Below are 27,449 nucleotides of genomic sequence, written 5' to 3' on the forward strand. Positions count from 1 at the left end.
CTGGTTGTCACTGGCTAGCTCAGTTGGTGAGAGCCTGGTGCTGATAACGTCAAGGTTGCAGGTTTGATCCCTGGATGGGATAGCTGCATATTCCTGCATTGCCGGAGGTTGGACTAGATGATCCTTCCTCAAGGTCCCTTCCAACTCTATAATTCTATGATTCACCTGATTAGGCAGAAAGCCTGTCCAGCGGAAATGAGAAACTGTTGACCTTCTGGCACCCTGCCCTTCTTGTCTAAACAAAATGGCTGTGTTACACTTGCAGTAAAGGGTAAAGGTAAAGGGACCCCTGACCATTAGGTCCAGTCGTGGCCGACTCTGGGGTTGCGGCGCTCATCTCGCCTTATTGGCAGAGGGAGCCGGCGTACAGCTTCCGGGTCATGTGGCCAGCATGAGTCAGCCGCTCCTGGTGAACCAGAGCAGCGCACGGAAACGCCGTTTACCTTCCCGCCGCAGTGGTACCTATTTATCTACTTGCACTTTAACGTGCTTTTGAACTGCTAGGTTGGCAGGAGCAGGGACCGAGCAATGGGAGCTCACCCCGTTGCGGGGATTCGAACCACTGACCTTCTGCTTGGCAAGTTCTAGGCTCTGTGGTTTAACCCACAGCACTACCCACATCCCACACTTGCAGTACCTAGCCCCAAAACATCTGGTCAAAGTGTCCTGTTGGCATGTGCTATGAAAGGGGTGGACCTTTGTACAAATCCAAAATTGGATGCTTCCCAGCCCTTGTTCTGCCTTCCAAAGCCAGATAAGGGAGGTACCGGTCTCTGACAGAGGTCTAAAGCCCTCCCATCTCCTTCCCAAAGCTGGACAACTGCTAACTAGGCTTTGGAAAGGAGGCAGGAAGACTCTAGGACCCTGTAAGAGCTTTCATGCCTCCTTCCTGAGGCCCAGTGATTATTAGGATTTGGGACGGAGACAAGAAGGCTCCCCCTTGGCCTCTGAACCCTGTGCAGGGGAACCAGTCACAATGCCCTAAATCCGCAACTTTATGATAAACAGTGACTACACGTCAGCAAGCCAAATCTGCTTGTGCTGGACCAACAAACTGACTTTTCCTAAGGAAATGGAACACACAAGATACATATCACAGAACTAGTTCATTGAAGCAAGATGGTGGGTTAAGCTTGTTTCTCTTGGGTTGTTATTGTTTAGTTGTGTCCAACTCTTTGTGACCCCATGGACCAGAGCACACCAGGCACTCCTGTCTTCCACTGCCTCCCGCAGTTTGGTCAAACTCATGTTGGTAGCTTCAAGAACACTGTCCCACCATCTCGTCCTTTGTCGTCCCCTTCTCCTTGTGCCCTCCATCTTTCCCAACATCAGGGTCTTTTCCAGGGAGTCTTCTCTTCTCAGGAGGTGGCCAAAGTATTGGAGCCTCAGCTTCATGCTCTGTCCTTCCAGTGAGCACTCAGGGCTGATTTCCTTCAGAATGGATAGGTTTGATGTTCTTGCAGTCCATGTGACTCTCAAGAGTCTCCTCCAGCACCATAATTCAAAAGCATCAATTCTTTGGCGATCAGCCTTCTTTATGGTCCAGCTCTCAGTTCCATACATCACTAATGGGAAAACCATAGCTTTTCTCTTGGGTAGCATCTTCCAATGTTGCCCCGCAAGTTGCTTTCGAAGTGAACAGAAGTTTAAGAACCTAAGAAAGGTCCGCTGGGTTGGGCCAGTGGTTTCCACCTAGTCTAGCATCCTGGCCACTCAAGTGGGAACTCTGAATGCAAAAGAACTGTCCCCATTCTGCATCTTCCAGCAGCTGGAATTCAAAAGCGTGCTGCCTCCAACAGTGGACTTGTTAAGGTGACATTTGGGAAAGGAGGGTCAAGTGTTTGAAGAAGAAAAAACACTTCTGGATTGCAACCACTGGCTAGGACCCACAAATACCATCAGCATCATAGTTCTAAGTCCAGATTCGTTGTGCATCAATAAATCAAACAGCAACCACATAGCAAAGCAGTTTTGAAATGAAGGGAAATACCCAAAGTTTGCAAAATGGCTTGGTAAAGGGGAGTGATCCACAGTTCGGGGGGAAAGTCAAAATCCCAGGGCAGGGACATCTGTGCAAATTCCTAGGACTACTGAGAGCACTTTGAATTACAGCTGTTGCTGCTGTTTTTATAAAGTTCTAAATGGTTGTCTAAAGCAGAAGAGGTAACCCAAGTCACTTTCCCCTTCAATCTAGCAGCAAAAATATATACAGCCCAACTTAACGCAGGTAGTTCTGACTTTAATAGGCAGTAGTTACTATTTCTTAAATCTGCACATTTAAGAATGGGCGAGGGGAAATCAAATTGGCCAAACATCAGAAGTTTAGAGAGCAGATGCCTTTTGTGAAAAAAGGGGGGAGGAAACTTACATATTTCAATTAACTTTAGAAAACTACAAATTGCAGAAACAGAGAGCCACTGCTCAAATTAGCATAGATTAAATGGTGACCACAACAGCAAGCAAACTACTGTCAAAGAAATGGCTTTTTGCTTTGTTGTAAAAGTGATAAAAAAAAAATACCAAAGTCTATAAAACTCTGGGGGGGAAAAAAGAGTCTTGGTAATTACCAAGATCAAAATCCAGTAGCTTTTTATTAAAGATGAACTTTTGTTCTGCTTTTCTACACAATGTAAATAGTGCTGACAATTGGGTTTGCAAAGGCATTCGCTACAATAAAATGTAATTGTATCATGAGAGAAAGGTGACAATCGGGAGATCATGAAAAAATTACATATTCTCACTGGTAGTTAATTAGCCATGCAAAAGCCCCTCAAACAGAGATTCTCTTCTATTAGGAATGATTACTATGCAGACCTACAGATGTCAATACTGGAGTCATTCAAATACTTCTTTCGCTACTAATTGAAGGTTGTAAAGCTCTGGTGCCAAGGTTTGGCTTCCAAAGAGCTAATTTATGACTAGGCGGCTATTTTATGTCTTCAGTTGCAGCAGCTACAGAACTCGGCAAATCAGAACCATCTGTGCGCCGGGATTTGAATCGCCATTCATCTCGCAGCCCATCAGTCGCATTAGTTTGCATCCCACATTTTTTTGGCTCATGTACCATTCTGACAGTCCAAAGTTCACGAGGAATATTAAAAATGAACCGCCGCCTTGACCCTGCCATATTGTGTCAGCAAAGGCTGCGGGCTCATATGGCTGCTAACATCCCCGGCCGACGCTCCTAATCAGGCCCTGTGAATACTGCTAATTACACCGGTCCACGTTTATTAAAAACAAAGGGGTTTGCATTTATTTGTTGGTTAACTGTATATTGACAGGACTGGGAGGCGGAAAGGGAAGAGCGTGTGTGTCTCAAAAAGCGAGCATGCGCCAAAATTTGAGGAAAGCAGCTTCTTGAAGGCCAGAGCAAAAAGAAAGAACAAAGTTATTTTAGGGGAACAATGGTTGCATCAATAAAGGCAACTCGGCTTTTGATCCGTTCTGAAGGGACAGCTGTCATCCAAAGCTGTCCCTTGTGAACAACTCTGGCACTATCCCACTGCACAGGAAGCAAAGAAATTTGCACAAGTCTTGCTGTTTGGAGCCGTGGTTCCCAACGTAGGACATACCCCCCACAGGGCGGCAATTTGATTTTTAAGGGGGGCAATTTGATAATGAGTTATTAATAGTGAATGCCCTTTTAGGCTTCCTCCACGTGAATAGGAGTTCACTTTTTGAATAATAAGAATTAAAATGTCACCGGGGGGGGGGGGAGGGGTGTGAATCAGGATTATAGAGATGCTCAGGTGGGGAATGGCCAAAAAAAACTTGGGAACTACCGGTTTGGAGGGAAGAAAAGAGTTGTGGGTCAAAAAGGAGTTAGGGAAGTTTCCCTCTTGTAGGATGGCATCCAACCTCTGAACCCTCAAATCTTTCACTGGATATCAACAAGCAAATCATCCTATTAGCACAAGGACATCTGTAAGGGCACTTCCTCCCCTTGCCCCAGTCCCCCCCAAAAAAACCCTGTTCTGAGGTTCCCCCCAAAACTCTAGGGCATATTGGGGGGAACAGGGGTGTGTGGGGAGAGGAAGCCCCATTGCATGGGATTATGTCTTTAGGTGCAACCCTAAACATGTACTTTAACATTTTACATCATCAGCTCCTTCCTTGGGTAGAGAAGGAGAGACTCATCCTTATATACTGAATCCCTGGCTCCACCCATTAAGTTACTGTTGCTTTTTAAAAAATCGTGATATTTCCTTTGTTGGCGATTAACTTCCAAAAAGTAGCATTTTTAAAAATACATACCATTTCCACGAGCGTCACATTCCCCCATGTGTTAAATTTGCCGTATTTTTCCTTCTATAACACGCAGATTTTTTCTTCTAAAAAGGAAGGGGAAATGTCTGTGCGTGTTATAGAGCGAATGTGTGGTCCCTGGAGCCGAAAAAGCAGGCAAAAATCAAATCGCGCGTCTCCTAGAAGGGAAAGCTGAAAAGAGGAAGTGGCTGCTTTCCTACATTCTGCCTCAGGGTCTTACTGCCCACCCTGCTCTGTTTCCTTGCTGTGTTTGCTCAAACGGAACAAAGAACAGGGAAAGCCCCTCCCCTCCAGACAAGCAGAGGGGGAAACATGCAGGAGGGAGAGAGAGAGAGAGAGAGCGTGCGAGCTGGCTGGCTTGGGTGGGTAGGTGAGGGAAAACTTTTGCCTTCCTTTCCTCCCTCCCGTTATACCCCTCTCCTGCATTCTTAGCCAGCTGCTTCTCTGCACACCCCTTTCGTGCTCCTTGTCCGTTCTGTGTTTTTCCTTCCCTCCCCACTTAAAATGTGGTTAAAAAGCATGGATCCACATGGATCCTCAGGATCTCTGCATTGGGTCACCCCAAATTCACCATCAGATCACATGTCTGTGGCCACAGCATGGAGCACAAAAATTATACATCCACTGTTTCATTCAGAATGTTTTTTCCCTTGTTTTCCTCCTCTAAAAACGATGTGCGTGTTATGGTCAGGTGCGTGTTATAGAGCGAAAAATACGGTAGCTGTAAACGAAACTATTCCTTAACAGGACATGTGTTATATTTATCCAGCCTTGACCAAATCCAACGGCTATGTACTTACTTTCTTGTGTTTAGCAGCAGATTCATTCGGAGGTCTTTTGGCAGCGGTAAAATTCAGTGCCCCGTTGCAACAGACTCCTTTGTGTTCCAGACCATCCAGGAGGATTTTCCTTAGTGCTTCATAATCGGGCTTTTCCTTGTACGCTAAATCAGATGCATTTTTCAAAAACCTGGCTATTTCACCTATAGAAACACAACATTCAATTTGTTGGAGGTCAGGCATTTTTTAAGGACGCAAGAGCTTTGCTGCATCGGACCGAAAGCCTCTCTGGCCTATGTTAAACTTTCCAAAGTAGCCAACCAGATACTACTGAGAAACCCCCGTCTTTCCTTGGCTGAAATACGCAGACATATATTAGCAAGTGTTTCTTCTTAAATCACTTGGAGGTCACCAGTTCTGTGATGGCCATGCCCAACTGCATTTGCGTGACCAGCTAGAAAGGTGGCGGGCAATTGTGAAACCTCGTGCAATCTAGTGTTAACACTTGAACTTGGCAACACGAACCGAAACATGGGAAGCTGATTAGGCTGTAATGCTATAAGCTTCTTGGGACTAAGCACAATGACCTTAATGGACTTACTTCGGAGTAGAAAAGTACTACTGCTGCTGCTTTTAAGCAGCTGTTAACAGCTTCAAAAACCAAATCCCTAGCTGGGTAATGAAGCTATACAACCCTGAGTACAGGAGTGTAGTGTTAATCTTTCTGTTGAGTGCAGAAGAGTCGGTGCGAGGTACGTGCGATATGCAAAGGACCTAGGAGCGCAATCTAGGTTTCATAAGCTCAAGTAACACACGCATGCATCATAAATTCATTTTCAGACTTGTGCCGGTAATGTAGCTCAAACGAAAATCAAAGAAGGTAGCAGGCAGCATTCGGGGTAGACACAGAGCACTTGCGAGCATAAGATCCTAACAAAATAGGAGCAGGCCAAAGGACCATCTAGTCACGCATTCTGTTCTCCCAGGGGCCAAACAGAATCTGAACTCAACAGCAGTCTCTCTGGGGTGTCCTTTGTTGCAAAAGCATCCCTCTTCTCCCAGGCCTTTAACTAAAGAAACATCCTATGGCCTTTTAAACTGAAAGGGGGGTTATTGTTTTTGTTTATTATGCATTTTTGAGTTTTTCATATTGTAGACCACCCTGTGATCTTTCGATGAATTTAATTAATAATAATATACCCTGAATCTTCCAACATTCAACTTGGATGTCCATAGACAGTGCCAGTGTGGTGTAGTGGTTAAGAGCGGTAGTCACGTAATCTGAGGAACCGGGTTCGCGTCTCCGCTCCTCCACATGCAGCTGCTGGGTGACCTTGGGCCAGTCACACTTCTTTGAAGTCTCTCAGCCCCACTCACCTCACAGAGTGTTTGTTGTGGGGGAGGAAGGGAAAGGAGAATGTTAGCCGCTTTGAGACTCCTTAAAGGGAGTGAAAGGCGGGATATCAAATCCAAACTCCTCTTCTTCTTCTTTTTATCTAGAATATTAGCCTAGCCTAGAGAAGTCCTGGTCACAGCCAAGGTAGTTATGTGTAAAGAAAACAAATTGCTCACAATTTGCAATGTGCTGCCATGCAAAACTTCGCTCAGATGCCTACAATACCCTTGTATTCTCTGTTGACTACACCTTTCCTTCCCTGTTCCAAGTCAGAGATGCTTCCGATGTGAGCCAAAGAAATTGCTGCTGCTGCTAAATTTGACTAGTTTTGAATTGAAGCAGGTTCCTTTGGAACCATCAGATGTTTCTGGACTACATCAGCCCCAGCCAGAGATCAGGAATGATGGGAGTTGTAGTCCAGAAACATCTGGAGGGCTACAGCTTGCGCACCCCTGGTCTGGAAGGTGGCAATCCTTCTGGCACTCCCATTCCAAACCATAACAGGCTTCGAAGGTTCATTTCAATTGGTCAATTGGCTCAACTTACTGCAGTCTGTTCCTGTGGGAGCCCATCTTGTCACTGAATCTGGGAGTTCGTCCAGGAGCCTGAAAAGGTGAGGAGGCAAAGAATGTTAGATCAGAAGACGGCAAAATCCGAAGGTTGTCAGGGACGAGATGGGGAGGCAAAGCAGATCAGCCTCCTCTTGAAAGCTGGAGACTGCTGGAATTTGGGAGACCTGTCTACCCACTGTGTTAACCCCCTTTGCATTGTGTGACTATAAGCACCACTATAGCCTGAGCAGAATTACGGTCAAGGAAATGTCTTCGCTTTCCAGAGCTCTTGCCAAATGTTTTGCAGGGTAATGCAATAAAGGAATCCCTTCACAAACACACACCACCCTGAGATAAATTTGCTTTCTTTACTCCTAAATCCACAGATTAATGGTCGTCTAAAGTTCAGCACGGTTCACCAGGCTGGTGCTTGTTGCTCCAAAGTAGATTCTGAACGCAAAATGGCAACAGATGGATAAGATAATAATAATAGTAATAGTAATAGTTCCAGAGCAGCAGCGAATGAAGCTGTCTTGGGCAGTGAGCGAATGGACTTCTAAAGAGAGTTGTGCATGCTGCTTCTTTTTTTGCAGTTAGCAACAAGAGTCAGGGAGGGTTGCAGCAAATGGTGGTGCCCACATTTTGAACAGAACCTGACAGCATCTTTTAACATCTGAAGGACATACACAAGCACAAAAACACATCTCCAGGAGGGAGGAATTGACTGGAACTCACAGGTGTGTGTTTAAAGCATGCTTTCAGAGCTACCACTGCCCTTGAAACGATCTAGGAAAAGCCCTCCCACCTTCCCTAATTGCTAAGGAATGTTTTAAACGCTGGATTTTTTTTTATAATGTGTTTACTGCATCTTGTTTTTTATTTGTAACATTTCACTGCACTTGCTGCAATTTGATGTTTATCTGCAAAGCTTTACAATGCCCATAAACCACTTAAGAGATTTTAAGCGGCATATAAATTGCCTAAATGAGTACATTAAATAATTACTTTTCCCATCCTATGTTTATATGATGATTTTAGCTTCTAAAAAACACACTATATAACCATTTTTTTTAACTTTAATAAGAAAAGATTAAATTAAGAATAAAACTTTAAAAAAAGATAGTGGACCAATAGCAGGTTCCATTTCTTGCTAAGAAGTCCAAGTGGCATTCACTTTTTGGTAAGACATTCCGTAGGGACTCAAAAACTCCTCAGAAGATGGATCTCCTAAAATTTGCTTTCCAACTTGTCTGCTGATGGTCTGCACAAGTTTACAGAAATGTCAATGTGCCATGGGTGCCAATGCTCCATTATGTATATTTTGTGGACACTATGTGGGTGTGGGTGGGTGGGTGGGTGGGTGCGCACGCGCACCCACACCCACACACACAATTCCCACTATTGAAATTTCAGAATCCCTAAATCATCTTTCGCTCCTTACTGGCCTTATCAGTCAGCCAGAGAGCAAAAAGGGGACATTTTAGCACTTGATGCTGGTTCGTGAAAGGGAAGCGGGTGGCGCTGTGGGTTAAACCACAGAGCCTAGGACTTGCCGATCAGAAGGTCAGCGGTTCAAATCCCCGTGACGGGGTGAGCTCCCGTTGCTCGGTCCCTGCTCCTGCCAACCTAGCAGTTCAAAAGCACATCAAAGTGCAAGTAAGATAAATAGGTACCGCTCCGGTGGGAAGGTAAACGGCATTTCTGTGTGCTGCTCTGGTTCGCCAGAAGCAGCTTAGTCATGCTGTCCACATGACCCGGAAGCTGTACGCCGGCTCCCTCGGCCAAGAAAGCGAGAGGAGTGCCGCAACCCCAGAGTCGGCCACGACTGGACCTAATGGTCAAGGGTCCCTTTACCTTTACTGGTTCATGCAGCAGACACCCCTGTCCTGACTTTCTACTCCCAGTGTATAGTCCGGATTCTGCACAGAGAGAAGAGGGAGCAACGGAAACGAGAGGCGAGAGCCTAGCCCTAGATTATCCCATCTGCTTGCCAAGAAGGCTATGACAGATTTCACACATTATAGTGAGAGCAGATTTGAGTAAGCATGAAAACCAGAACAGGTTTGTTTGTTTGTTGATGGCTATGCCAGTTGAGGCAGACGGAACCTGTAGTCCAAAATATTTGCAGGGCACGAGGTTGGGGAAGGCTGTCCTAAAGTGTGATAAATAGAAGAGTCTTATGCCTTTCCATATGTGGTGTGGGTGATAGGAACATTGGTTGACCAAAATGCTTTGTAGTTGTCAGCAATCTGCCTTGGGAGACATTGGAACAAGTGAGCCTTTGGGGGTAAAGTCAAGGTGTTGGATGGAGGCCTGGGAAAGTCTGTGGAACACAGACATAAAATTTACAGCATGTTATGATTTAAGAGAAAACTATAGGAAAATGTTATACAGATGGTATCAAGCACCAAGTAGATTGGCAAACGTATAAATCAAAATCGAATTATGTGCTGGAAATGCAAAGGGAAAGAAGGTACCTTTTCCCATATGCAGTGGTCTTGTAATAAGGTTAACGATTACTGGGAAATGATATATAATGAAAAAAGCTAACATTTGTAAAGAAGAAGAAAAAGAAGCTGAAGTTTTTATCTTGGGAATTATGGGATCAGAGTTACCTAAACAAAATAATAATAATAATAATAATAATAATAATAATAATAATAATAATAATATAATAATAATAATGATGATGATGCCCCGCTCATCTGGCTGGTTTTTCCCCAGCCACTCTGGGCGGCTTCCAGCAGAAATTTATGTCATTGGTGGTGAGCATCACATTCTCCCATGCCCTTTTGGAGAGGCAAGCCATTGCTGCAGCTTCTTTGCCAATATGCTTGTCCAGCACTACATCAATGGAGACATTGCTGGTTATGGTGGAACGCACGCAGACAAAACCGTCTCCCACCTTATGCGTGTGGCCACTAATGCTGAAGCGTGGAGTGCAGGTGATGTTCAGACCCAGGACGTTGGGTCTTTGTAAAGCTGAGACCAAACTCCATGCAGTCTTGGACAAAATGGTTGATGAGGCTCTGCGGAGCTTTTTCTTATCGCTGTACTGAACTGAAACCAACCATAAAAATAGAACTTTGCTGGATCAGAGCAAAGGGCCTTCGAATCCGGCATCCTGTTCTCACAGCAGCCAATGAGACACATATGGAAAGTTTGGAAGCAGGACCTGAGCACAAAAGAAATCTCCCAACTTGCAATTTCAAGCAAGTAGCAATTAGTGGGGGTAGAACACAACCATTGCAGCCAGAAGCATTTGACAGCTTCATCCTCCAGGTATTTGTCTCACCTTACCCAAATTAGTGGACATTACTGCATCTTGTGGCAGCCAATACCAATTTAAATACCGTATTTTTCGCCCTATAGGACACACTTTTTCCCCTCCAAAAATGAAGGGGAAATCTGTGTGCGTCCTATGGGGCGAATGCAGGCTTTCGCTGAAGCTTGGAGAGCGAGAGGGGTCGGTGCGCACCGACCCCTCTCGCTCTCCAGGCTTCAGGAAGCTATCAGCAAGCCTGGGGAGCCCCCACAGGGCTCCCCACGCTGCGGATAGCAGCCTGAAGCAGAGCGCCCCGCGCTTCGGGCAGACATCGGCCAGCCCCACAAGCACGGGGGACAGCGGGGAGGCGCAGCGCTGCCATCCCGCTGTTCCCCGACCTGGTTTTTTTTGGGGGGAAATAAAGGAATTTCCCCCCCTCTATTCCCCCCCCAAAAAAACTAGGTGCGTCCTATGGGACAGAGCATCCTATGGGACGAAAAATACGGTATGTGCTGTGTGGAACAGAACTTCCTTTGTCCTGAATTTAGCATAAGCGGATGGTCCTGGGTTCTAGAAACATGAGGAGTGATGTGGGGTCAGCAAACCTGCATGGAGATTTCCCCAGATCTTTCTTTTCCAGTTTTTCTCCTGTTTCGTAAATTCATTCGTAACAACGAACGGAGGCCAATATCAAATACCGCATTAGACAAGCCTGGCAGTTTGCTTACTAAATGCAAGTAAAAGAAACATGGTAAATTAGATCACCCTCTAGGGCATCAGAAGATGTTCCGATGTAAACTTAAAAATCTCAGAGGCAAATTATGTTATTCAAATGGTCCTAATTTGCATAGCATGTGTTCCCCCCCCCCCTCCGATTGCCAGAGTGGGAGAAAAAAACTTCTCTATCTCTATCCACACCATACTAAACGGGTTTGGAAGCACTGCTTTAGGTTGGAAAAAATAATAACCAAGTCCAGGATGCTTCACGAAAAGCAAGAGCACATGCTCTGCTTTAATGTTAGGCCCTTGTCACAAAATACAAAGCTGTGCACACCAGCACCTAAAGAGCCACAACGATATTCAACTCAAGCAGCAACGTAGGAAGTGTGTTTCACTAGTGAGGTCAGCCAACGTACGCAACACTCCCTCACACTGATGCTGCCCAGAGGGGGATTTCAGCTTAGTCCTGTTGACTGATGAGCAGCGTTTTGCCAAACCAGGGGTTAAGAATGTGGTGCCCTCCAGTTTCCATCATCCCTGACCATTGGGCAAGCTGGTCGGGGCTGGTGGGAGCTAGGAGATTGGCAACACCTGGAGGCAGGGCCGTCGTACCCATAGGCACTAGGGGTGCGGGGCACCCGGGTGCCGGGCTCTCAGGGACACCAGGCTGAGAGTTCAGGGCCTGAGAGATGAGTCCGGGAAAGAGCCAGCCCGTCAGTCAGAGCGCTGCGGTGGCTCTTCTGCTGCGGATGGCTCTGCACCGTGAGTTTGGGGGCGGGTGAGCTAGCGAGCGCCGAGGTGGCTGACCGGCTCCGCCCTCCTGCACACCTGGGATTGGCATACGGCCATGCAGAGGCCCGCCCGTGGGGAGGCCCACACAGTACATTTCTGAGCACAATGCAAAGTGTTAGTGTTCACGTTTAAAGCCCTAAACTGCCTCGGCCTAGTATACCTAAAGGAGCGTCTCTCCCCCCCATCGCTCTGCCCGGACGCTGACGTCCAGCGCCGAGGGCCTTCTGGTGGTTCCCTCATTGTGAGAAGCAAAGCTACAGGGAACCAGGCAGAGGGCCTTCTCGGCAGAGGGCGCCCTGTGGAACGCTTTCCCATCAGATGTCAAAGAGATAAACTACCCGACATTTAGAAGACTTCTGAAGGCAGTCCTGTTCAGGGGAGTTTTTAATGTGTGACGTTTTAATGTCTTTTTAATCTTTGTTGGAAGCCGGCCAGAGTGGCTGGGGAAACCCAGCCAGATGGGCGGGGTACAAATAATAAATTATTATTATTATGCAGCTTACATCAGATTTGCTCAGACACCGACACTTCAGGCCGGTTGGTTGCGCTAGGCTCCTCTGCTGCTTGCGTTGGTTCCCGCCCCCCCCCCCCAGGCGCCCAACAACTCTGGGAAACCTTTCCTAAAAACTTTGGGGGATATGCTTAAGACACAGCATTTGCTACTCCTGCCTTTGACAGAGGATCTTTCCAGTCCAGTTACCTGAAATTCTATGATGACATCATTGCTCGTGGGGATAGCTCAGCTGGTTAGAGCGTGATGCTGATAACGCCAAGGTTGCAGGTTCGATCAGCTGCATATTTCTGCCTTGCAGGGGGTTGGACTAGCTGATCCTGAGGGTCCCTTCCAACTCTATGATTCACTACGGATAAAATATTGTGCTCTGCCACTGAGTTGCAACCCTTCCTTCCGCCACCCCATTCTTAAAAATTAAAAGAAGTGCCACACACACACACAATAGTGTATATGGATTTAGTTTGGAGTCTTGGGGAGGGGGGGAAAGGAAGTATCATCCCTCCAAGGGGTTAATCCTTGGCTGGAGAATTAATAAAGAAGCTTGATGGATTACATTGATCGGGTGCTGAATGGCGCTAGGGGTGGTCTGTGAGGGACTCTAATGATCAGAAGTTCTAAAGGAGTGGGGGTGGGAAATAATATATATATTAAACAATACTGTACAAAGTCAACATTTACAGATGCAATCTGTATTATCTGCAGCCTGCAGGCTCCCCCCGCTCTCCCCCACCCCCTCTCTCTCTGCAGAGAGCCAGTGCCAAACTGAATGCACAGATTGATTTCTGCAGATCAGCTATCCCCATTGTGTACCTCTGTTGTGACTTGCCCTACTTAAAAGTTTGCTGCCTCCGCCACTCGCAGCACCTCCATTGCAGCGTTGCCGGTGTGCCGAGCGACCGGCTATGTGGGGCCACAAGCAATTAGCTTCCTCAAGTCCCACCAGTAAGAGCAAAAGAGCGACAACAGGCAGTGCATTTAACCAGGGCTAATTACAGTAGGCATGCTGGGTGGAGGAGGAAAAGGGCAAGGGGGGGGGAGGGAAATGCTAAATGTTTGTGTTTTCTTCCCCCTCCCTACATTCACGAAATGCTTTCCCGAAAGAGATGAGGGGGGGAACACCCAATAAAATCTTCTTCGAATATCCAAACGACTGTCACATGGAAGAGGGAACAAGCTTGTTTTCTCCTGCTCTGGAGGGCAGGACTCGAATTCAACTCTATAATTCTTACGAGGGGCAGGAGGAAGCAACAGCATTTAGAACAGGGGTCAGCAAACTCAAGTCACTGTGACGGAAGAGGCGACTTAAGTGGAACTGGCTGGCATTCCCTTGTCATTGAGCTTAGCTCAATGTAAGAGGCAGCCTTGCCCAAATATTGCCTCCATCTAGGCAAAGAGAGCTATGCTTTATTTTATTATTTGGAAATCATGAACTGTGGCTGCTGCTGTTGTTTAGTCATTTAGTCATGTCCGACTCTTCATGACCCCATGGACCAGAGCATGCCAGGCACTCCTGTCTTCCCCTGCCTCCCGCAGTTTGGTCAAACTCATGTTTGTAGCTTTGAGAACACTGCTCAACCATCTCGTCCTCTGTCATCCCCTTCTCCTTGTGCCCTCCATCTTTCCCAACATCAGGGTCTTTTCCAGAGAGTCTTCTCTTCTCATGAGGTGGCCAAAGTATTGGAGCCTCAGCTTCACAAACTGTGGCTAGCCAACTGCAATTCTGACACTGCTTAAATGCAGGGGGGGGCACACACTTTAGAGGAGGGCACAGCAAACTTTTTCAGCAGGGGGCCAGTCCACTGTCCCTCAGACCTTGTGGGGGCCAGACTATATTTTGAAAAAAATAATAACGAACGAATTCCAATGCCCCACAAACAACCCAGAGATGCATTTTAAATAAAATCACACATTCTACTCATGTAAAAACACCAGGCAGGCCCCACAAATAACCCAGAGATCCATTTTAAATAAATGGGCACATTCTACTCATGTGAAAACAAGCTGATTCCCGGACCGTCTGAGGGCCGGAATTAGAAGGCTATTGGGTCAGATCCAGCCCCCAGGCTTAACTTTGCCTATCCATGATTTAGAACATTAAATGACTGCAGGAAAGTTACCAAACTAAGCATACATTTGTGTGGGTAGGCTGTGGCTCTCTGGACATTGCTGGGACTCGAACTCCCATGAGCGTCAGACAGCACAAGGGATGCTGGGAGCTGTAGTTGAACAACACTCATGCTGGTAGCTTCAAGAACACTGTCCAACCATCTCGTCCTCTGTCATCCCCTTCTCCTTGTGCCCTCCATCTTTCCCAACATCAGGGTCTTTTCCAGGGAATCTTCTCTTCTCATGAGGTCGCCGAAGTATTGGAGCCTCAGCTTCAGGATCTGTCCTTCCAGTGAGCACTCAGGGCTGATTTCCTTCAGAATGGATAGGTTTGATCTTCCTTAATTTCATGCAATTTAACTCCAATCCTTGGTCCTGATCAAGCTATAGAGATATTCATGGCCTTTATATCCGAGCTTGATCCCTGGGATCATCTGCAGGAGTGTCGCTGGCCGTTCCCCAGGTTGGCGTGGTTCCTTTGACAATAAGAAACTAACCCCCCCCCCCCCAGTTATTGACCCAGAATTATGGGCTCCTCTGCCAACAGTGATTCAATAGCCACTTTCCGTCTCTGCTTTTAAACGCTTGCTGAAAACTTTTCTATTCTGTCAGGCTTCTGTGGGCAATTAGGAACACACCTTTCTGCAACAGTTAGCTGATTTCTGATTTCTAACTTTTTATATGGTTTTACTGTGCGGTTTTGTGCATAATTTGTTGCAAACTGCTTGGAGATTTTTCTACGAACAGCAGTACATATTTTTATAACTACCTAGCTATGCCCTTTGAGCGAATGGAACAAGTGAGCTACATTTCTTCTGCTTTCCAGAGGGGCTGTTCAGCCACGACTTTTAACATAATTTGCTCGGTGGTGGAGCAGAGATAATACTTTGTTCCAAAGTTTAGTTTATGGACAGATTTTAAACATTGCTTTTAGGCAACAAGGTCCCCTTGATTCTTAACTCTTAAAATGTCCTGGGCTGGTTCATATACAGGCTGAAATCATAGCCATATAGGAAATATGAGAGACACAGAGAGAAAGAGGCAAATTTCACAGAGATTTCTCTTTGCTTTGCCCAGTTCCGCCTCCTTAAAGATCATACGCAGGGCTGTATGTAATTCCACGCTTAAAAACAAACCCGACTTTTGGCAACAAAGTAGCCAAAATCCCACACCAAAAAAAAAAGAAAAGAAAAGAAAAACGGCAGAATTGAGCAGGCTGGATCAAATTTCATCAAATCAAGCCAGCATGCCACTGTGATACACAACATGTTGGGACTAGGCAAACCTGGATTCGAATCCTCATTCAGCTATGAACAGCTGACTTAGATTACACTGGGACATAAATAGCCTATTCATCTTTGCAGGGCTGTTGTGAAAGCAACATGCAAGTCAGCCAGCCAGCCATGGCTGGAGAAAACAGTGGGGTTTATACAGTCATAGGTAAAGGTAAAGAGACCCCTGACCATTAGGTCCAGTCGTGGCCGACTCTGGGGTTGCGGTGCTCATCTCACTTTATTGGCCGAGGGAGCCAGAGTACAACTTCCGGATCATACGGCCAGCATGACTAAGCCTCTTCTGGTGAACCAGAGCAGCACACGGAAACACCGTTTACCGTCCCGAGCAACGGGATCTCACCCCGTCATGGGGATTTGAACCGCTGCCCTTCTGATTGGCAAGTCCTAGGCTCTGTGGTTTAACCCACAGCGCCACCCGCATCCTTGTCATACCTTGGATTAATCCAGTCATACCTTGGGTTAAAGACGCTTCGGGTTAAATCTTTTTTGGTTGCGTCCCCTGGCGACCCGGAAGTACCGGAAAGAGTTACTTCCGGGTTTCACCATTCGCGCATGCGCAGACGCTCAAAATGACGTCACGTGCATGTGCAGAAGCGGCGAAGCGGCGAATCGCGACCCGCAGACGCGCAGATGCACAGACGTGGGTTGCATTCTGCTCAGGTTGCAAATGGGGCTCCGGAACGGATCCCATTCACAACCAGAGCTACCACTGTACAGTGGTACCTCGGGTTATTACATACGCTTCAGGTTACAGACTCCACTAACCCAGAAACAGTACCTCGGCTTAAGAACTTTGCTTCAGGATGAGAACAGAAATCGTGAGGAGGTGGAACGGCGGCAGCGGGAGGCCCCATTAGCTAAAGTGGTGTCTCAGGTTAAGAACAGTTTCAGGTTAAGAACGGAGCTCCGGAACGAATTAAGTACTTAACCCGAGGTACCGCTGTATAGGCAATTTGTACACCTCGATCAAATTCTGTCTGAAAGAAAGACTCTCAGGAAGAATGATGTCAATTCAGCAAATGAGGGCAGATGTAGAAATCAACCATAGGCAGAGCCCAGCCTTGCACTTTATACTTCAATGGAGCTAGTTCTCCAGCTCTAACCTTGCACCAGATTTTTACATTTTTAAAAACAAGTGTTTAAAAAGCATTTTTTTAAAAAAACAAGCTGGAAGAGACTGACAAATTTGTCAGTTTCAGTTCCTTGGTTTCCCCCCGCCCCCAATTTTAAATTCAAGTTTCTGGCATTTCTGCATTATTATTGAAAATAGTCCTAACCAAAATTTGGCAGCATTTCTCCCAATATGCATAAAAAAATAATCAAGACTTTTTACTGCTATTTTAACTTCATAACAGTTAAAATAGCAACCTGGTAAGAATTATGAAATAACATAAATAAATAAAAGAGTAAGATAAACAGTACAACACACACACACACACACACACACACACACCAAAGTACAGAGTCAATACATCATAAAACAAAGTACATTCTCAAGAGACTACAGTGATTTAGATGTTACAACACAAACCAACCTGATAAAGAAAAATACAAAGCAAATGTTATGAATATCAAAAAAGGGTCATATTTCATTGGAACTTGCCAACCCCATGATTCGCCTGTCATATAAGTTAGAAATGGCTACCAAACAGAGGCAAAATCCATAGCTTTATCTGCACCTCAAGATACTCTTAATTTATAAGTCCATTTTTTCAATAATGAGAATAAACATTAAATATTTGGTTCAATAAAGTAAAAAAAATAAAAGCCTCAAGAAATCCTTCCAGCCCTGTGATATGGTCATGCGAGCAGCTACTAATAGCAACGATTGTAAGTAGTTTACATAATTAAATCCATATTTGACTCATCAAAGTTAAAAAAACAATTTTGGGTTTAAAGGCACCAGTGCGCCTATTATTTCAGAATTTTCCTTCATGACGCCTTCCCAAAATTCACACACAGGTTTGCAAGACCACCACATGTGGCCATAGGTTCCCCTTTCGTTCTGAATGCAATTTTGTCTAACGTACACATTTTTGCAAGGACATTGCTGGAAATTAAGAATGTTAGCAACTAGTTCAGGATCCTGTTCTCATAGTGGCCAACCAGATTTTTATTCTTATTACGTATTTATTTATACCCCTCCTTTTTCCCTGATGGGACTCACAAGTCTCACAAATATAAACAAGGGTCAGTAAAGACAAAGAAAAGACGACCAATTATTTTTTGAAAGCAATATTACAAATAGAGAGGGGCACTGTTGCATTCAGATCCTGATAGCAGGCTTCCCACTGAAATATATGCTTGGCCACTTTGAGAACTGGATGCTGGACCAGATGGGCCTGATCCAGAATGGGATGCCTGTGTTTCAATTTGCATGTTGTTGCGGGAAGGGAGCTCCTGGAAATTGAACCTGCAACATCATGCATGGCGAGTTACGGATTCCTCCCCAATAATTGATAACAAATCACTGTCATCTGCCTGCTAGCCAGAGCAAGACTCAGGACAGACTGGCCCATATCCGTGGAGCAACAGCTACAGGTGATTTGTGTCTCTACGAAGACTACAAAGGGCTCATGCAATGGCAGCTCTGATCATAAACTCATATAGACTGTCAGCTGTCCACTGGAATAGACAATGCAAGAGAGGGGTGACTCTCCCCAGCCTGCAATAAACAATGTACCTTAACCCCCCTACCCCTCGCAGCTGCTCCCCATTCCTAGACCTCTGTGGTTACGTAAAGAAAAGGCACTTTTCGGAAAAAACTTGACAGATATTGAGTCGGAACGGTTTCAGAGAGAGACAGAGTTAACTGTGGTTAAGAAAGTCAAATACCTAGGGGTAAACATAACAGCAAAAAATCTGAGTCTGTTTAAAGATAACTATGAAAAATGTTGGTCTGAAATTAAGAGAGACTTGGATAGCTGGTCAAAATTAAAACTCTCATTGTTAGGCCGAATAGCTGCTATCAAGATGAATGTATTGCCAAAAATGTTGTTTTTGTTTCAGACATTGCAGATTGTAGACAAAACGGAGTGCTTCCGGAAGTGGCAGAAAGATATTTCTAAATTTGTCTGGCAGGGCAAAAAGCCCAGAATTAAGTTTAAGATACTAACGGACGCAAAAGAAAGAGGGGGCTTTGCCCTGCCAGACTTAAAGTTGTACTATGAAGCCGCAGCTTTCTGCTGGCTAAAAGATTGGCTACTTCTTGAGGACACGGACGTGCTGGATTTGGAAGGTTTTAACAATGCATTTGGATGGCATGCATACTTATGGTATGATAAGGCTAAGATTAACAAGGTCTTTAAGAACCATATTGTCAGAAAAGCAATATTTAATGTCTGGACAAGATACAAAGACTTATTAGAGAACAAAACACCGAGGTGGCTGTCACCCTTGGAGGCTAAGGCCCGAAAAAGACCTAATATGGAGGCCAATTGGCCAAAATATTGGGAAATATTAGAAAGAGATGGAGACAATTGGAAACTGCAGAGTTTAGAGAAAATGAAAGATAAAGTGCGAGACTGGTTACACTATGCTCAGATTAAAGAAGTGTTTAAGAATGATAAAAAGTTAGGATTCCAGGTGGAGAAATCGAAATTGGAAACAGAATTGCTAGAATCTAAGACCAAGGTACTTTCAAAAATGTATAACTTGCTGCTGAAATGGAACACACAAGACGAAACGGTTAAATCGGCTATGATAAAGTGGGCTCAGGATATTGGGCACAATATTATGTTTGAGGACTGGGAAAGGTTGTGGACCACTGGGCTGAACTTCACAGCATGCAATGCTCTGAAGGAAAATGTAATGAAAATGATATATAGATGGTACATGACCCCAGTGAAATTGGCTAAAATATACCATTCGTCTGATAATAAATGTTGGAAATGTAAGGAAAATGAAGGAACATTCTTTCACCTCTGGTGTACCTGCCCTAGAGTGAAGGCCTTCTGGGAAATGATATATAATGAGTTAAAAAAGGTGTTTAAGTATACCTTTACCAAGAAACCAGAGGCCTTCCTTCTGGGCATGGTCGGCCAGAACGTGTTAAAGAAGGACAGAACATTTTTTATGTATGCTACAACGGCGGCAAGGATACTTATTGCTAAGAACTGGAAAACTCAAGATCTACCCACACTGGAAGAATGGCAGATGCAGCTGATGGACTATATGCAACTAGCTGAGATGACTGGCAGAATCCGTGACCTGGGAGAGGAGAGGGTAGAAGAAGACTGGAAGAAATTTAAGATTTATTTACAAAAGTACTGTAATTTGGTTGAATCCTAACAAGGAAGTCAGAGTAGAAATAACTGTCTACCATTAAATTATAATTTTATATTTGAGTTTAACCTAAATATTGGATTTAAGATCATAAACAAGATGATAATTTGCTTGGAAAAATTTGTTGGTAATGATGAAAGTGGAAGCGGGAGACGTGAGGGAGTCCACAATAGAATGAAAGGATGTTATGAAATTTATTTTGTTTGTTAAATAAGCATTTGTATGAAAAAACCTCAATAAAAAATTATATATATATAAAAAAGAAAAGGCACTTTTCGTATACTGAATCATACACTGGTTGCAGTCCTAAGCATGGTTCCTTGAAAGTTAAATTAGTCAAAATCTAAAGAAGTTAGATTGGCTTCAACCAGAGCCAGGGCCTTTTCAACTCTGGCTCCGGCCTGGTGGAACGCTCTGCCTCATGAGACCAGGGCCCTGCAGGATCTGATTTCTTTCCGCAGGGCCTGTAAGACAGAGTTGTTCCACCTGGCCTTTGGCTTGGAGCCAACTTGATTCCCTCCCTCTCTCTTTTTCTTCTTCTTTCTTTTCCTTCTCCTCCTGCGATGAGGCTACATTTTAATATTTTAATGTTCCATTATTTTAATGTTGTATTTTATTTTTGTTTTTAAGTTGTAATCATCCATCTTGTTTTTATTATTGCTTGTAAGCTGCTCTGAGCCCGGCCTTGGCTGGGGAGGGCGGGGTATAAATAAAAAAAATATTATTATTATTATTAAAATCACATTAAGAGTTACTCCAGATAATGCATGTTTAGCAATGTGGGGAGGGTGCACTTGTTAACAGAAGTGCACTAATATTCATCTTCTGGAAGTCTAGCAATGGGAGAATGCGCACCCCACTCTCCAGAAATGCACACTCAATGCGGCCAGCACTGTTCTCTGGTTTCCTGACCATTTGAGAGCTATTTTGCAGAATTGTAGAGTTGGAAAGGGACCACAAGGGTTGTTCAGTCCAAGCCCCTGCAATGCCGGAATCTTTTTGCCCAACGTGGGTTTTGAACCGACGACCCTGAGATTAAGACCTATCTCTTTAAGTTAGGAACACTAGAGCAGGTACCTCAATGTTGTCTGCACTGAATGGCAACAGCTCTCCTCCAGGTTTTCAGACAGGGGACTTTTCCCTTACCTGGAGATGCCAGCATTCGAACCCAGAACCTTCTGCACACAAAGCAAACGCCCCTGCGATCCTTCCCTCCCCATTTTACAGATGCAACCATTTCACCATCATAACCTGCCCTGAGCTTTGGAGGGAGAACACCCCAAAATACGTATTAAATAAATCATGCTTCTGTTTTTGTTTTTACTTTGCTTTTGCATCCCGGACAGCATCGGGGTTCCTCAAATTCCGCTCCCAGGGCAGATTCCCACACATCCACTGGAGCATGCAGAAGCCAAGAATTTCAAGGTCTCCTCGTCTGGATGGAGCTAAAGGGAAAGAGAAAGGGAGGGAGAGAAGGAATGTAAAAGAGCACTTTTAAAAGGTGGGGATGGAAAGAGACGGGGGGTGAAGTTCAGTTGGTCCCCCTTTTTGGTGAGGGAGGGGAGAAATGGAAACGGCAGTAACTTGAATCTGCAGTTCGATGCAGCAGAGCAACAGGCAGAACTGCGTTCTGTTTGTTCAGCTGCCCCACGAACTCCGAACGGCCCCAAATTTTGGCTGCAGCCCACAGACAGGCCAGGATTTGTTGCTGCTGAGAGAGGAGAGAGAGAGAGGGTCAGTTTCCTCACCTCCTCAGACTCCATCCTTCCCTTTAGCTTGGCCTGTCACATGAACTTGATCCCCGTGGCCTCTGACATGCTCCAGACAGCCCATAACCCAGCACCGACACTTTCTCCAAGAGCCAGGCAGTAAAACAAAGAAATAAATGTCTGCTGCTAAATTGCTAACACATGTTTCGGGAAGTCCATGGGGTCCACACTGGTCATGTGGAGACCCTTCGAGAGCAGACTAAACAGAGATGGCCTTCCCTGCTCCAGCGAGCAAGAGGCGTCTGCAGGTGGAAGGCAAGGCAACAGTGCGCTCTAGTGGGCAGACAAACTCCGGCAAGATGCGCAGGGAAGTTCCCTCGCATCGGCTGAAATCATAAAGCCCACTTGGCTCTTCGAGCGAAACTGCTTGTCCAAATTCAAACTTGGCTTTCGTTTCCAAAGCCTCGGACGCAAACCGTTTGAAGGGTCAACTGCGGCTGGCCTAAGCGGCAAGTTGAATTAAACATATGCATGCAACACACACACACCCTCTCTCTTTTCTCCTAGCAACATTAAACCCGAAACACGTATTTGCAGGCAGATAGCTGAAAATCGCACGACAGAACGGCTATTCCCAAGGGCAGAGGTCATGTGCACGGAAGAAAAGAGTCAGGCACACATTATAATCCCCGACATCCATGGCCGTTTTAAGCTTCATTCTCAAACAAAGATTGCGGGAGCAAAAGGAGAATTCTGCATATTTGAAGCTTGCTCTTGGATTTAGGGCACATTCAGGCATACTGTTTGTGGAACATTCACCCAGGTCTGTCTTCAGGGAGGATAGATGGCATTGGCTATTTTACAAAAATTCATCCCAATTTCTTCGATGGGTGGTAAAGTTATGTTGCATCCAAGCAATTTTTGCTTCTCGGTGCATTCGCCCATCACTTCTTGCAAAAGGTCCGATCTTTGGGGAGGGGAGGAGGTGGTTTGTTGTGCAAGACCTCTCAATGAATGACGATTGTGAAAGCAGAATATGCCAGGGTGCGACTTAATCCCAGCTAAAAACAGCCAACAGTCTGGAAGCACCCATATAATAGAAAAAGGGAAGGGGGAAGCTAGGGGAGAGAAAACGAGCCACAAATGCTTTGACAAAATCCGTTATTAAGAATTGTGCATTTGCACTGAATTTCAGTGCAAGTTTCAGTTTCAGTTATTTTGACGTTGCAGTGCTTTCTCGACCTATTTGCATCCTGCTCCAAGAACAGGAGAGCTGGTGTTTAGCGAGGGATGCAGGAGAGTACCAGAGACTCAGTCGACGACCCTCGGAGGATGCGGCTGTTAACCCAACAGGTTCTGTATTATGAACTTTCATTACAGGAATTCCAGCAGAGACCCCCTCAGCACTCTTTTTAATTATAAGAGGTGACTTCTTGGAAGGCCAGTTCTATGAGACCACCGTCCCTGTTATCCCCCCTCTTCTCTCTCCCGCACCTCTCTCTGATATGATGAAAGCACATAAATTCTTAACATGTTCTCTCTATATTAACTGCTGCTAGACTATCGGATTATGAAAGGCCCTTCCATCTAGCTGGATGCCATTTTATCCCCCTGGGGGTCGTTTGCATCCTACGCCAGCCTCTGCTGCTTCCGAAAGCCAAAGGCTCGACGCGTCTTGTATAAAAGCCAGCCGGCCTCGTCTTTTAACACTTGCCATACTGTTGTCGTTTCTCGAGCCGTAGTCGCCGTAATTAAAACACAGTAGGGCAAAATATTTCCATTTGAGTTCAGGCAGCACTCCTCCCCCCCTACACACACACACAAAGAGAGAGCTTTTCCGGTCCCACAAACCAATTATGTTCCTTCCTTCATCATTCTCACTCCGCTTTCTCCAAAAATGCTGCTCTGGTACCTGTTTTGTCTTTTCCCAGAGGAACGACAGCTAAATCCTCTGGAAGAAAGTTGTCAGAATTATAATGATCCAGTTCTTCCCCCACCTATGCACGTGTGTGTGTTTCAGTTTTTTATTAAAGTTTAAAATCTTTACCTACGAATTCCAACTTTCAAATGTCTTTTGAACTTTTAACTTCCTGCCTTTCCCTCCATGCTGCTCTTAACCCCATCCCATTCACAAATGGCATTCTAATAAACATTTCACCCAAGACATATTTTTATTTCAAATATTATCGTTTTCCTTCCGCTCCTCATATTTCAAATCCTGCTCGCAATTTCATCTGATACTTTTTTTCAAGATATTCCATAAAGTGCTTCCATTCCTTCATAAATAGTCTGTCCTGTTGGTTTCTTAATTTTCTGTTAGTTTCACCAGCCCCGCATAGTCCATTAACTTTAAAGTCCATTTTTCTATGCCATTATTATTATTATTATTATTATTATTATTATTATTAAAATTTGTATACAACCCTTCGTAGATCTCAGGGTGGCTCACAAATATTCCTCCTCTACCCCCAACTGAAGATGCAATTTGACACGAAGCCAGGAGGAAACATTAAGCCATTTAAAATCCTGTAGCTAAATTATTGCAACTCTTCTTCAGGAGAAAAAGACCCCAGAGACACAATTTCCCTCCACTTCTGCACACGATGTACCTATATCCAAGCTGCTTTGAAATCCTTTTTTTTTAAAAAAAAAAATTAAGATTCCCCACGATGCATTTTGCTTTGCGGTTTTTAAATGTATTTAAAACTTGCACGTTTGAGACATTTGGGAAGCTCCCTGTTCCCTGACAGAGAGGAAGAGGGTCAATATTCTTTTATTCACTCTAGTCCTTGTGTGCATTAGCGAGCACACACGAACACACAAAATAAATAAGTATGCAAACTGCCAAAGATGAGAGGGCGAGAGGAAATTATTAAGGATGCCTTGAGACAACTAAGCTGAACAAGTACCAAATAGGAAGTTGTAATGCAGGGCATTTATCAATCTCCTTGCGTTATTTGTCAGCCTGCTTCCTTGAATAAAACTCGCCTGGTCCTCATTTAAAAGTAAATAACAAAAAGTTACAATTTCTAAGCAAATCATTTCGTAATGCATTGATCTGTACCCCCACATCAACATCCACGCAGTTTTTTATACAAAGGTGCACATATTTCTTTTTCGTTGCATTTCTCCTCAAATCAGATTGTGAGGGCAGAATATTTATACTGTTTTAAAAGAAATATTGGCAAATTATTATGCTGTTACTGGGTGGGGAAGGTTGGTTAAAAACCCAGAGACAGTGTTACTGAGGGCTTCCTGTCAACTTCAAAAAGGATAAATTTCACTGAGGATCGTGTTGCTTCATTTTTAAGATGTCATAAACAAAGTGACAATTCTGATAATTTCATGTCTGGAAAATCCAACACTTCCTCTCTATAATCCGTCACTTTTACAGGCCTATATTTTTCCCAAGGAGAAACCCAACCCTCATTTAGAATCAGATTAAGTTCAATTTCTCTGTGGACAAACCAGAACTACGAAGGGGGGGGAAAGGAGGCATTTGAAAATTGTTTTGCTCGTTAACGGCATAATTCTTCAGTGACCGTTCTAAGCCAAGCAAAATAAATTTGTGTGTGGTGGAAGTGGTCCAGGAACGGGAGATGGCACGCGCTAAGTAAATGTCCATAAATTGGCACATTTTATAGCCGATGCATACGCAAAATCTGATCAGGCTTAAGAGGAGAATAGCAAGCTTTAGGGAAGCGTCACGACTGGGCAGAGTTTTCTTTTGTTTGACAGCCGTGGCCAAATCATGTCGGCGATGTATGATTTCTAGAAGAATGAAACAAGAGCTGCGCTGAGAGGTATTGGGGGCAGTGGCGTAGCATGGGGGGTGCAGGGGGGGCTGGCCGCACTGGGCGTAACATTCATTTTCATATTCATTTTACTAATTGCTGCGCTCCGGTTAACTTTGACCACTCATTTTAAGAGGGGCGTAACATGGGTTTTAGGGACGCGGGTGGCGCTGGGGGTTAAACCACAGAGCCTAGGACTTGCCGATCAGAAGGTCAGCGGTTCGAACCCCCGTGACGGGGTGAGCTCCCGTTGCTCGGTCCCTGCTCCTGCCAACCTAGCAGTTCGAAAGCACATCAAAGTGCAAGTAGATAAACAGGTACCGCTTTCTAGCGGGAAGGTAAACAGCGTTTCCGTGTGCTGCTCTGGTTCACCAGAAGCGGCTTAGTCATGCTGGCCACATGACCCGGAAGCTGTACGCCGGCTCCCTCGGCCAATAAAGCGAGATGAGCGCCGCAAGCCCAGAGTCAGTCACGACTGGACCTAATGGTCAGGGGTCCCTTTACCTTTACCGTGGATTTTAATTTGATGGTACTATGCATCACATTCTGTTTTGTTTTGTTTTAAACCTCTTGGTAAATAAAATAAAGAATGGGCATCTTGAAAATCTCAGCTTTAAGGCCTTCAGTACCAAAAGCTATGAAACAAATATAAAAGGTTTCAATGTGTGCCGATATCCTGCTGATATCTCAGAAAACAGATCTGGGATTTTTTTGGAGGTGGGCAGGAGGAGATGATATGGCAGTGGTTATTCTGTGCTGCGTATAACTCTTTGCGTGTATTTACTTATCCTGAGTAATTATTCTTCTGCAAGCCTCAAAGGGCAAACATGCTTCATTTGCATAAATAATAGAAATAGCACTCATTTTTATTTTGATTTAACCCACAACTGCCAAAGCATGGAGTACCCCCATTGTTCTAGTTTCATGGGGCAGGTGGTTTTAAAACAACAACTACAATGTTTGATCCATTTAACCTACTTCTGTCCCCAATGACTGGCAGAGACTCTGCAATGCTCTCCAGCTGAAGTCTTTCCAATATCTGCCCCCTGGACTCTTTAACCCTGGATGCCAAGAACTGAACTCAAGATCTCATGTGATTTCCTCCCCCATCTGCAGCCTCCTCCACTCACGATCCTCTGAAGCCTAATGTTGGCAACAGTCTTAACAACAGAGATTCTTCTAGGGTGCTCAAAACCACTCTGGGTTTATTTCTAAAGGAAGAATACATAGGAAAGGGGAGAGGAGTTGGGAAAGACGTGCAGGTTTTTTTGGTTAAATATTGGCTAAAAATACAACAAATATGTACTCCAAGGTTTTCAAACTGCAGGAGAGGTTCCTGGAGTTCCTCAAAAACTGATCAAATGCCCTTTATTTAACAAATGACCAGTAATCTTAGTCCAAAACCTAGCCACATGGTTTCTGATGGGGTCTGGTCATTCAGAATGCATGCCTATGTTTTCTACTTTCAGTCTCTCTTTATGATTTTCCATTTTATACATTTCAATAATTTTATAATCATTTTTTTTTTTTTTACATTTCAAAACTTGACTTCCTTCCCCCTCTTTCTGCGGCTCCTTAAATTTATTCTTAATATTTTCTGCATATCCAAATTAACTTAATTTGCTCAAAACAATGCACACATGCTCATACCAAGAACTAACTTAGTTGGTCTTTAAGGTGCTACTGGAAGGAATTTTTTTTGTTTTGACTATGGCAGACCAACACGGCTACCTATCTTTAATTTGCTCATTTATTCATCTTCTTTAAATACACACTCTTATAAAACTGCAGGTTATTACAATAATCCTGCCAGTGTTCTTATCTGTTTACAGTTCATTTGTAAATATTCAATAAAGCATTTCCATCCTTTTATAAAAAAGTTTGTTATCTTGATTTTTTTTTTGCCATTTCTGCACATTCCACAGGTTTTTGTATCTATTCTTCTTTTCCTGGGACTTCCTCCTTCTTTCCATTTTTG

The 27,449-nt window shown here is 44.6% G+C and overlaps 1 protein-coding gene across 3 annotated transcripts in view; it reads right to left on the bottom strand.

Moving 5' to 3' along the window:
* The window catches only part of VRK2 (VRK serine/threonine kinase 2), a 67,430-nt gene that overhangs the window by 5,751 nt on the left and 34,230 nt on the right, over window positions 1-27,449 (bottom strand). For all 3 annotated transcript variants that reach the window (XM_081904121.1, XM_081904120.1, XM_081904122.1), the window contains 3 exons: window positions 21,293-21,413; window positions 6,988-7,046; window positions 5,067-5,248 (listed from right to left, as the gene is read on the bottom strand). In XM_081904121.1, the coding sequence (XP_081760247.1) occupies window positions 5,067-5,248; window positions 6,988-7,046; window positions 21,293-21,413 (362 nt within the window). The remainder of the gene's footprint in view (window positions 1-5,066; window positions 5,249-6,987; window positions 7,047-21,292; window positions 21,414-27,449) is intronic.

This window comes from Podarcis melisellensis (assembly GCF_964234715.1).
Source record: "Podarcis melisellensis genome assembly, chromosome: 3".
Lineage (NCBI taxonomy): Eukaryota > Metazoa > Chordata > Lepidosauria > Squamata > Lacertidae > Podarcis > Podarcis melisellensis.